Source organism: Sebastes fasciatus, chromosome 17 (genome assembly GCF_043250625.1).
Source record: "Sebastes fasciatus isolate fSebFas1 chromosome 17, fSebFas1.pri, whole genome shotgun sequence".
Taxonomy (NCBI): Eukaryota; Metazoa; Chordata; class Actinopteri; order Perciformes; family Sebastidae; genus Sebastes; species Sebastes fasciatus.
Genome location: NC_133811.1, coordinates 31414096 through 31426340, shown reverse-complemented (window position 1 = coordinate 31426340; position 12245 = coordinate 31414096). Strand labels below are relative to the sequence as shown.

Sequence of the window (12245 nt, the reverse complement as noted above, 5' to 3'; positions counted from 1 at the left end):
AGCTAGATCAGTAGCATCCAATCTGTAAACTACAAGTTAGAAAGGTTTGGCAGTGTGATGATTCTACGAGCAAAATATCCAACATGTTTTCTTTCCCCTTTGCGATATAAACACCACTTTACAGTGAACTAAACCATGCAGGGCTTTTGAAGGGAGGTAGAGGACATCACAGAGAGAACGTAAAGTGAATAAAGATGTAAAGAAACAGAGGTCTATAGATAACGTGGCTCTGAAAACACTACAGATTAGTGGCCCGTCACTTTGCCTGTATAACACAAAATAGACATTACAACTGAAGTGTCATATTTGGAAGTTGGAATGTATTAGTATAGTGTTACATATCATTCAGTAACTTTTTTGTCATTCAAGAATTCACTTTTGGAAAACATCATATCGTTGACAACACTCAACACTCAACACTCAGATAAAGAGATGCAAAACGACTGCAAAGAGATGCAAAACGACTGCAAAGAGACGCAAAGCGACTGCAAAGATACGGCCGCGTTGTTCACAGTCGTTTTGTATCTCTTCCAGTCTTGGTGTTTTGCCCTTTTGTAGTAGGGGTCGGGGGCTTTACTATATCTGTGTCCAGGGGGCCCATAGGGCTCCGCCTGTGCTCATAGAACTAGGGTTACAATAACCTTCGTAATCTTTCCTCTTCCAGGTGGGATCTGCGGTATGAAAACAACGCCAACGGCACCGCCATTAAACTAAACTAGTCTCGTTAGCAGAGGAGGTGAAACCTTAACCGCCGGATTGTGTCGGCTTCACACGGCGACTTCCTGAAGACAGGACGTGCTTTTTACAATCCCGACGGACCCTCACGCCTACGTATACCGGCCGTGGCGGACATCTGTTAATGACAGTAATGAAAGTGACTGTGCGTGTTGGGCATGTTGGGCATGATGGGCATGATGGGCATGTTGGGGCTGGGGGGTTTTAAATGGAGGCAGTTAGAGAACAGTGTGGCTGAATGGAAGAGAAGGGATCTTTAAGTGCTTGCTTGTGCGCTGGTTGTGATAGAACTGAAAGAGCTGCAGGCTGCATCTGATATTCATGGGCTCTCTGTCCCCGGCTCAGCAGTAAGTCTTTAGGGTTGTTCTAAAATAAAGCACAGGCTCAAAGTGATGATGAGATGAGAGAAACATCCAGGGCATGCAGTTTCCATCCCAGTCTGATAACACGTCTTACTTTATTACCATCTTCACTTAATGTACTGCACATAGAAGCAGAGCTCCGCCTCTGATCATTCTCGTTATATACTAACATTACAGTAATAGAAATATCCTGCAATAAAAACCTGATCCAAAAAATATGATTAGAACCAGGAAGAAGTGATGGCTGTGTCCTATTTAGAGGTTGGTGCTTCTCTCTCTCAGCAAGCGTCATTAACATTTCACACCTTCTGCATCATATCTGGTCTCCAGACCTCTTTTCCACATTCTGCTGCTTATCGGCTCTGCACGTATCTACCAGGGCAGGACTTCAGCGGAGGCTGCGAGGCCTGAATCGATTCTTTAGGGTGCCGTGATTGGTCGCGCTGGTTGCCAGGTCACACGAGGCAGCACATTTGGCTGCGCAGGCTGCTAGATCACTGCAGGGCACCGCAATTGGCTCAACAGGCTGCCAAGATCACTGCAGGCAGAGATCTGTGCTGCTGGAGAGCCGGAGCTAAAAATTACCACTCAGCTCTCTCAGAAATACATCAGCGACAGACTTCTCTCAGGCAACAACAGACAATACAAGACACATGAAATCAGCTTGATATTCAAACAGTTCATCAATGCAACGACAAAGAAAAATAATACCATATCAAATGTTGTGAAATTGAAGTTGTTAACAATTAAAAATATATGCCATAATGCCCACTGTACTGTATATACTGTATTATATATAACATAGCCTCACGATGCAAGGCCTCTGTTAATACGGTTGTGTCTGGTCTACAGGGTTTGCTTTGTCCTCGTCCTGGTTATTGGCACATCTGGGTGATGCCGTTGAATGTGTGTTAACATGTTCATTCACATCTGGCCTACAACTTGCCGACGCCGACACACCGTCCTCGTCTTATACACACAGCTCTCTCTCTCTCTGTGTGTCGTAGCTGACGGGGAACCTGCAGTCAGCTCCTCCAGCTCCAGCTTCTCCTCAGCGCTCGCCATAGTGGGACTGACTCGCACGCCAATCAGCCGATGGAAATGAATAACTGCTTTTTGTTTACATTTTCATTTTTATGTATCATTGTTGTAGGTCTATGGTACGACGGTACGACGGAGGATTAGGACCACATTGAGGGAAAATAAATCTGAGATTTAGAGAATAAAGTCATAATATTATAAAGTAGTAATTTTACGTGTTATTTTCTTTTTTCTCGTTAAGTTATGACTTTATTCTCGTAACTTTCTGACTTTTTTCTCATAATATTATGACATTATTCTGTAAATCTCAGATTTGTTTCCCTCAATGTGGCCCTGCATCATCTACATGCATTCTGCGTGCAGCTGCGTGCATCGGACCGCCACCCCCCTCCGTACCGTGATGATTCGGCACGATATACCAACCGTACAGCATCAAAATGATTTGAAATTCAACCTCAGCTTTACACCATCTCTCTTTCCCGTCATGTGTATCCCGTTGTGCTCTTTACACAACGGACAGGTTTGTTTATTAAATATTAAAAGCATGGAAAACAAGAGAACAATAAGCATAAAGTCTTAGTCTCATAAGTTCTGATCTGAACGCAGCCTTCTCATTTCATCAGAGCAGTAATCCTGTTATCACTCCACCACGGAGGCCAGTCTCCAGACATGTTTGCTCAATTTGACACCGAATTGCATTTGTTCATTATATTTCAGAACACAAATTACATCATCGCCGGTCTCCAGCTCTCCAGCTCTCCAGCTCTCCAGCTCTCCAGCTCTCCAGCTCTCCAGCTCTCCAGCTCTCCAGCTCTCCAGCTCTCCAGCTCTCCAGCTCTCCCACTGGGGAGCAAAAACACATTTAACAGCACACGCCGCGGCGGGAGGCGAAACAGAAGCCGGAGACGACGCTCCACGGCGGTCCATGATGTCATCAGTCAGCTGATTCCCGTGACACAGATTATAGCTGCGTTCTTGTTGCAGGTTTTACAATAAGACACCGGAGAAACAGTCAGTGATGGAATCATGGCTGCTAGCCCCCCCCCTCTCGGCATCACCAGAGTGAAGTAGGAGCGACCGGTCGCTGCTTCCTAACACACCTGCTGTTTAAACCATCTGTCCCTCCAGATCCAGATCAGCTCCTGCAGCCTCTGATGCCTCCTGTTCCCTCTTCGTCTCCTATCCTCACCTCCTTCTCATCTTCCTCACACACACATTCAATAAGCCAACACCTTCCTCTGATCAGCTCACACAGTCACGTTTAAGACGTTTCAACATCTGAGTTGATTCAGGTCAGACTTAATACATTTGAAAAACAAGAGCAGGCAAATCCAGCCTTTAAAGGTTCTCTAAACCATATCCAGAGCATTAATACATCACCAACAACAACTGTATAAAGATATAGAGGAGTAATATCATATCAGCATTAATATATCATCACCAACTACAATGATACTGAACTGATAATGTACTTCCCAGATACAACATGCTGATATCTGGAGTTCTTTTCTTTGGCCTTCACTCCAACACTCCCCAGAGATGAACCTTTAACTTCTAGTTTTCAGCCTCCACTGCTCCGGCACTGTGGTTAGTTGAATGTGATGATAGGATCAGGATCAGGAGTTCATCCATGCGGTTCATTGTCTGTCTGATGGGGGGGGGGGGGATGTCTCCCTCCATCCCTCCCTCCATCCCTCCCTCCCTCCCTCCCTCCCTCTCTCTCTCCTCTGTCGTTCTCTCAGCTCGTTCCCGTTGGATGTAATAACGTTAATGTGATCTGCAGTGCGTCCATAAAACACCCTCTAATCTCCCCGGCTGTCTGATGGCACGCGGCTGAACCTGTTCGGCTATTTCTGGCTTCTACTCCTCACCGTTACGGTGACTGTGTTGTCACCGAAGAGCTGATTTCTCTGCTGTAGCCACGAACCGCATCAACGGCACCGAAGGACCCGACAACAGTGGAGTAGGGAACTTTGATCAGATCATTTGCCTATCGGTCGTTTCAGTGCCCAACTCTCTCTCTTATGTTCTAAACAGACTTGTGGAGCTCAGACTGTTGTCATCCGTGATCATGGATGTTCATCTACCGACTCCTCACATCACTGAAAACCTTGGAGCGGATTTGTGGGTTTAGTTTTAGTTTGGATTGTTTTGGGCTGAATGTGAACACACAAGAACGCAGACTCAGTAACACAAACACAGTTGGTGTGTACAGAGAATGTCTGGACTGTTATTACAATAGATGTTTGTGGCAAATAAATGCAGCTGCTCAAGTAGTGCTGCAATCAAATGTTCCCAAATGAAGTGACAATTTGCTTGGTGTTGAATCTGAAAGCACCTAAACAGTAGAAACAGTCCGTCTCGTGCACGCGGACGCTACAGTGAATGCTTATTCATCCGGACCTGCTGCCACACAGCACTCACTGTTGATCCCATTTAACACCGGCGTGTATTACTTCTTCCTCAGGGCAACGTGAAGCTGCACATCCCCGTTGGAAGTGAGGCAGAACCTGGTCATTGGGATGCAGCTCAGATCACAGCTCTCATGCCCTCAGGCGAGCCACTTAACCTGCGCTGACCCTCTCAAGCTTCAGCTAGATGAGGAGAGAGAGAAGTCTGACAGGCCAATAAATCACAGCGTTAATAACGGCATCAGAGTACGGGACGACAGGCCGACACGGAGCTGGATCAGACATGCACTGGACAAGCTGCTGGGACCACCAGCACTGCAGGGGCTCCGTCCTCCTCGTGCTTTAGAGACAGGACACTGTCCTCCTCGTGCTTTAGAGACAGGACACTGTCCTCCTCATGCTTTAGAGACAGGACACTGTCCTCCTCGTGCTTTAGAGACAGGACACTGTCCTCCTCGTGCTTTAGAGACAGGACACTGTCCTCCTCGTGCTTTAGAGACAGGACACTGTCCTCCTCGTGCTTTAGAGACAGGACACTGTCCTCCTCGTGCTTTAGAGACAGGACACTGTCCTCCTCGTGCTTTAGAGACAGGACACTGTCCTCCTCGTGCTTTAGAGACAGGACGGAGGATGGGAGTGTAGTAAATGTGTGAAATGACTTCATGATGTTTAATTAATTAAAACTCTTAATATGCAATATAACATTCCTGCTTGGAAATAACTAAATATCGTCCTCAATCTGTGCTCTCATCATTTTATGTATTCCCACGATGTGTTTAACAGTTAAAACGAGGGATGCACCGATACCACTTCTTTCAGACCGAGTACAAGTACTTACATTTGGGTTCTCTCCAATACGAGTACCGATACGAGTACTTCTCTGTGCCAAAAGAGCCTCGTTATCAGCCAGCTGGAGGGTGTGAGCGACACACGGCAGGCTGGGGAGTCCCCGCAAACGAGGCGGTGCGCCGTCACCGGCTCTAGGTCGGCTTGGAAAGGCTCCGGGCGAAGGTGCTTCCCGGGTCGTGGACAAAGTGTCACCGGGGTGGACTGTCCTCAGTGCGCCCCAACCGCGTCGTGCCCCCAGGGCGGGGCTCGGCCCACGAAAAAGGCGCCAGGGGTCTGCGGCGATATCTGCAACCCACCCGACCCGTCTTCAAACACGGACCAAGGAGTCTAACACATGGCGCAATGAAAGTGAGGGCGCCCCAACGGCCCGTCTCGCCCGCACCGGCGGGGAGGTGGAGCGTGAGCGCGTGCGATAGGACCTGAAAGATGGTGACGAGAGGTTAACGTCACGCTGCCGTAAAGTGGTATCGTTGCCGTTGTATCAGAGCCGTTTTGCGAGTACGAGTAGATGAGCACAGTATCGGACCCGATACCCGATACCAGATACCAGTATCGGTGCATCCCTAGTTCTAACTGATAGCGATCACAAAGGATGATTAAAACAGCCAGAGAGTGTAAAGTTAGGTCCGACCTGTTGATGAGTCAGTTTTCAAGTCTGTTTTTAATTAACGACACACACTGAGGAGCAGACCATCACCATTATAACACATTGCACAAGTCTCCTGCAGTAACTCTTCTACGTAATGTTGGGCTTTATTCAACAGAAACTCCCTGATTAGAATATTGAATCAATGATCTCGGATAATATAAAGAATCTAGGTATGGATAGTCTAACTATATAATCTAGATTAACAGTTAATTGCATCGTCTTCCCTGCCGGGATCGGGAATCGAACCGGCACACTCTCGTAGAAGTGTCTTCCTCCTTTTACATTTTCTTTCCTTTAAAAACATGCTGCTGTTCAGACTTCAAAATGCCACAGGAGGAGGAGTGAACACGGGCGCTACACATTGGTGATTCTTTTCTTCCACATTTTCTCTCATTTTTCCATCTTCTCCTCTCTCCTCTCCTCCTCCTGTCTCCTCCTGTCTCCTCCTGTCTCCTCCTCTCCCCTCTCTCCCCTTCTCCTCCTGTCCCCTCCCTCTCCCCTCCTCCCCCCCCCTCTCCTCCTCTCTCTCCTCCTCCCCCCCCCCCCCTCTCCCCTCCTCTCCCCCCCTCTCCCCCCCTCTCCCTCTCCCCTCCTCTCTCCTCCTCTCCTCCTCCTCTCCCCTCCTCTCCCCTCCTCTCCCCCCCTCTCCCCTCCTCTCTCCTCCTCTCTCCTCCTCTCCCCTCCTCTCTCCTCCTCTCCTCCTCCTGTCCCCTCCCTCTCCCCTCCTCCCCCCCCTCTCCCCTCCTCTCCCCTCCTCTCCCCTCCTCCCCCCCCCCTCTCCCCTCCTCTCCCCCCTCTCCCCTCCTCTCTCCTCCTCTCTCCTCCTCTCCCCTCCTCTCTTCTCCTCCTCTCCCCTCCTCTCTCCTCCTCTCTCCTCCTCTCCTCCTCTCTCTCCCCTCCTCTCTCCCCCTCTCCTCCTCCCCCCCCCCTCTCCCCTCCTCTCCCCTCCTCTCTCCTCCTCTCCTCCTCCTGTCCCCTCCCTCTCTCCTCCTCCCCCCCCTCTCCCCTCCTCTCCCCTCCTCTCTCCTCCTCTCTCCTCCTCTCCCCTCCTCTCTTCTCCTCCTCTCCCCTCCTCTCTCCTCCTCTCTCCTCCTCTCCTCCTCCTGTCCCCTCCCTCTCTCCTCCTCCCCCCCCTCTCCCCTCCTCTCCCCTCCTCTCTCCTCCTCTCTCCTCCTCTCCCCTCCTCTCTTCTCCTCCTCTCCCCTCCTCTCTCCTCCTCTCTCCTCCTCTCCCCTCCTCTCTTCTCCTCCTCTCCCCTCCTCTCTCTCCTCTCTCCTCTCTCTCTCCTCCTCTCCCCTCCTCCTCTCTCCTCCTCTCCTCCTCCTGTCCCCTCCCTCTCTCCTCCTCCCCCCCTCTCCCCTCCTCTCCCCTCCTCTCCCCTCCTCTCCCCTCCTCTCTCCTCCTCTCTCCTCCTCTCCCCTCCTCTCTTCTCCTCCTCTCCCCTCCTCTCTCGTCCTCTCCTCCTCTCTCTCCCCTCCTCTCCCCTCCTCTCTTCTCCTCCTCTCTCCTCCTCTCTTCTCCTCCTCTCTCCTCCTCTCCCCTCCTCTCTTCTCCTCCTCTCTCCTCCTCTCCCCTCCTCTCTCCCCCTCTCCCCTCCTCTCCCCTCCTCTCTCCCCCTCTCCTCCCAGCCCTTCTTTACTTCACCTGGTATAACCACTGTCATCTCATTTCCTCCTTTCCTCCTATAAACAGCCTGCATACCTGCAAATCTCTGACAGATTGAGGCCCTGACACCGTTTATCACCACACACAACACTGAGGGATAACCCCGGCAGAGAGACGTCTGAGTGGAGACGTTAGCAGCAGAGATCTGTCATGACGACAGATCTCACACTACAACGTATCCTACCCTGACGTGTTGCTGTTGTCAAACTGTACATCTTAATCTCCTTGTATTATACTCTAGTACTGAGGACGGGGTCATACTGCCACCTAGCGTTACAACTGCATCAATTACAGCTGGACATGTTCTTTAAGAAAGAAGAAGAATGTATTCTAAACATGTATTCTGTAATTATGAATTTTCACTATAATATTGATTTAGATGAATATTTGATTCCTTTATAGATATTCTCTGTCAGATACAGATATAGGGATGTGAGCTGTGGAAAGACTACCAACACAATCTTCCTCTCTCTCATATCATAAATAAACGCTAAAAGAGTATTTGATGAGCGGTTGCAGACGTGCAGCGACTGACCGACACGTATCTGGTGTTTCCTTTACTGTTGGTGCGTTTCATCTTTGTTCTTTTCAGTCCGTGAGCCAGACCAGCAGGATATGTCCGTCGTGCCACTTTGGAGGGATCAGGTCTCATAGTGATCTTTTGTCCCTAGTGTTGGAAAATGCATGATAGCATTGCAGCAATGATAGCTTTCTATGTGCTATCACTCCTTTTTTCATCCCTCCATCATTAAAATGTTCCATCTTTTTACACATAGATCCAGAATAGAAGAGGGAAACCAACACACAATATCATGAAGTCATATATCGTTGTAAAGCTTAGACTCTAATCTATCCATCGGTCACATTGTCATGACACTGAGGTCAAGAGAATTTGACCTTTGACCTCTAATGCTGCAAAGGGGCAAACGCCGTCACTACTGGAGAACGGTGAGAAAGTTGAAATGTGATGAAATGAAGAAAGAAGGAAAGAAAAGAGAGGAAACATTCTTACTTTTGTACTGCCGATCATCTTTTGGGACCGAAGAGAGGAGACGAGGAGACAAGAAGAGACAAGAGGAGACAAGAGGAGACGAGAGGAGACGAGAGGAGACAAGAAGAGACAAGAGGAGACAAGAAGAGAAGAGGAGACAGTTTTACAGCTCATCTGGAAAAGTGTGACAAACCTAAACAGATAACTTCCTGGTAGAACATCACCAGGACATTTTCCGTGAAGTTTACGGACATTTTCTTCAACCCTAAAACGTAAACTTCTGCAGCTTTACATGATATCCTCTGTACCGAGATAAATAACAGACCCAACCTTTACATCCTGGAGGGAAAACAGACGCTAACGCTGCATCTGTACGTTACCTGATTGTCTTTACAGACCGCCTGAGACTCAAACTGGAGATAAGAGACTCTACCTGACCTCCACTGAAGTCTCAAATATAAACATTGGTAAAACAAAAAAAAGTATAAAGTATAAAGTATAAAGTATAAAGTATAGAGTATAAAGTATAAAGAGTATAAAGGGAGGAGAGTGACTCACAGCGACAGACGGGTTTGGGCGTGTCCCACTTGCCCATCTTGTTGCACTGCGTTGAGTTCCATCCCGTCAGGATGAAGCCGGGCAGACAGCTGTAGTGAAGCACCGTCTCCTCCACCGGGGGCCCCGGGGGCCAGGAAGACACCCGGCCATTCTCCAACGACGTCCACACCCGAGGACACAACAACACTGGAACAGGAGACAGAAGAGGCTGTATTTCAGCTGGGAGGTGAATGAATGAATGAATGAATGAGTGAGTGAGTGGAGATTAAACTCACAGCATCTGCTGCGCTCGCTCAGATCCGTCCAGGTGCCGTTGAGCAAACACTTCCTGACCTTTGGTCCCACGATCAGCCTGTTGCCCCTGCAGATGTACTCGATCTCATAGTCTACCGGGAGCACCTGCACGCTGCGGATCTACACACACGCACGCACGCACGCACGCACGCACGCACGCACGCACGCACGCACGCACGCACACACACACACACACATAGAATCAGAACAGTAGAAATAGATCACAACATAGATGTGGTTATTATTGTTTGTACAAGCAGAGAATAGATTTTGATGCTCAACCGACCTGCTCTTGTGTCAGACCTCTGTACCGTATCCCTCCGTCTCTGGGAGGACGGATGATGGCACAACCTGAAAGAGAGACGCGTCATCAGGTGAAGCAGAATAAGACACAGCCGTCCCTCCAGCTCCGATCTGTCTCTGATAATCAGCTGCAGGACAGACAGACCGCTCTCCGAAATTACCCTTTAACACTAAATATTCAGTGAAATTAACCCTGATTTGAAGACTATAAATCATCCAAATAATTCTTAGTGACAGGATGAATGACATGACGACAGGTACAGATGAGCACACAATGAGTGAAACAAAAAGCCGGAGATGAAAAACAAAGTAGAAATAAAGAGAAACATTTTGCAGGAAGTCAGAAAAGCCTTTTCTAAATAAAAGTTTCTTTCTTTTATTTAGAAAAGGCTTTCTGACTGATTCATGACCCGACCACTAGATGGAGACCTCTGTTGTGTTTCCAGCAGCCTGGCAGCGTCTGATGTTTCTCCAGTGAGACAGAATCCGTGAGGTTTGTGCTCGTTGCTGTTTGCAGAGCTTATCTGTAAACTGAGTTATGGTTTCATATGAAGAAATGGTGCTTTCAGTTCAGATGGGGACGAAGTTAATGGAACCTGACGAGCAGGGAGGAGACAGATTTACATGTTCAGATTGACACTGATGTACTTAAAGGGAGTGTTTGTTAGAATCATAAATGTCTTGTTAACAGCTTCACCTGTGTCCGTTAAGTCAACTAAAGTCAGCGTCCTGTTGCTGGCGCTTGTGCTCGCTCTACATAGACATGAAGGAGCATCGCTCAACACAGTGAGGAGACACACGTCAGCTAAAAGCACAATATCACTCTATAGTTCAGCTGCTTGGCAGTAATGTTAGCTGACCAGACCAAGGTCTCTCCATGAATCAATGCTGATCCTAGTGTTGGCTTTTCCTGCCTCAGCCTCCCGACCGCGGCCGGAGGGAACGGGGGAGACACCCGAGTTTTGGTCGGAGACGATAACGTTTCTCTGCGGAGCCCCGTCACTTCACAAGACACGGGAAACCTCTGTTGGTCTGGAGGAGCTGCAGCAGTTATTTCTGCACAAACGTCCACTGAACATTCACTAGATATTCTCAGAGCTAAACTAACTCTTCTGCAGTGACTCCCTGATTAAAGTACATGTTAAAGGACTAAACTAATAAATGAATGAAGGCAGGTTAGACCGACGCTGTTAACACCACCTCTCAGCATCCTCAACCTGAGCAGCCTTTATAGTAATAAATTAATAATAAAACAGGTTGGTGTGTGAGAAATGGGCAGAAAGAAGAGGACATACAGAGGAGGGTGGGGGGAATAGAGTCTTTGATGAAGACGTCAGCCTAGCTTTGATGTGGATGGGAAGTGACCTTGATACACACCACCCACCACCTCACTTCACACTATGGCCGTTAGTAATCCATTAAAGCAAATGAAACCCATCCGTCCTCCTCAGAGCCTCCTCTGTGTGTCGGCATTCCTTCTCTCCTGCTTGTTTCACTGAAGCCTCAGCACAGATATCTCCTGTGTGTGTGTCTGGTTATCCTCCGTCTCTCCTCCTCTCACTGCCTCCCCCCCCGGGGGATAATAGATCTGCCATTCCACGCAGGTTCACCCTCAGTGTAAAACCCAGATTACTAAACAGTCACCGCATTTCTCACTGGAGGCCTGGAAAGACCACTAGACGTGACTCTCATCGCAAACACCCCGACCACATACCGCACCCCCCAACCCCCCACCGCTCAGCAGAAAGAGAGATGACAGCTCGCTGATCTGACGACAGGTTTACGTCTGTATGACAGAGATCTGACATCTGACTCTGAGCGTTAGCGTCAAACCATGAGCTCACACATAAAGGCAGCATAAGAAGTACTACCAAGTTTACAGCAAATATTCATCAGTGGTTCCACCTCCTTATTGGTTGCAGATTGTTTTTTAAACGCCTGCCGAGCCGAGCCGATAGAGGTGGGAAGTGTCCAGTATGAGCTGAGGCAGCAGTTTCATGCTCAAACTCTGACTGATATGACGGAGAGAAAAGGAACAGAGAAACCTTCCCAGAAAGCTGTTCATGTCCCGGACCTGAAGTTTCACTTTCACTTTACAATCAGCTGCTTGTTGGTGTCCCGTGTTCACAACGTTCAGTTACACTTTAACTGTATAAACGTGGTCGTTTTAAGCCCAACCATGTAGTTCTTTCCTAAATGAAGCTTAGCGTTAGTTCATACAGGACACGGAAGTCATAAGCCCGGTTGAGATCACCATCAGACACACACACACCAATCACAGCCCGTTCTCACGACAAGGCGGTGTATTTAAACAGAGCTCCCTCCTCACTGCTCACTGCTACGCACCGCTGCTGCTGGCAAACCCCAACAGCCTCCACCTTCAGTTC

The 12245-nt window shown here is 48.6% G+C and overlaps 1 protein-coding gene across 3 annotated transcripts in view; it reads right to left on the bottom strand.

Moving 5' to 3' along the window:
- gabbr1b (gamma-aminobutyric acid (GABA) B receptor, 1b) overlaps nt 1–9898 on the bottom strand; it is a 69693-nt gene extending 59795 nt beyond the window's left edge. For 2 of the 3 annotated variants that reach the window (XM_074614311.1, XM_074614312.1), the window contains exons 1-4: nt 9842–9898; nt 9537–9675; nt 9262–9447; nt 8725–8742 (exon numbers count right to left, since the gene is read on the bottom strand). In XM_074614311.1, the coding sequence (XP_074470412.1) occupies nt 8725–8742; nt 9262–9298 (55 nt within the window). In that variant the 5' untranslated portion in view covers nt 9299–9447; nt 9537–9675; nt 9842–9898. Of the gene's footprint in view, nt 1–8724; nt 8743–9261; nt 9448–9536; nt 9676–9841 lie in introns of those variants that run through there. The other variant, XM_074614310.1, reaches the window with a different exon arrangement.
- Between the last annotated feature and the right edge of the window lie 2347 nt (nt 9899–12245).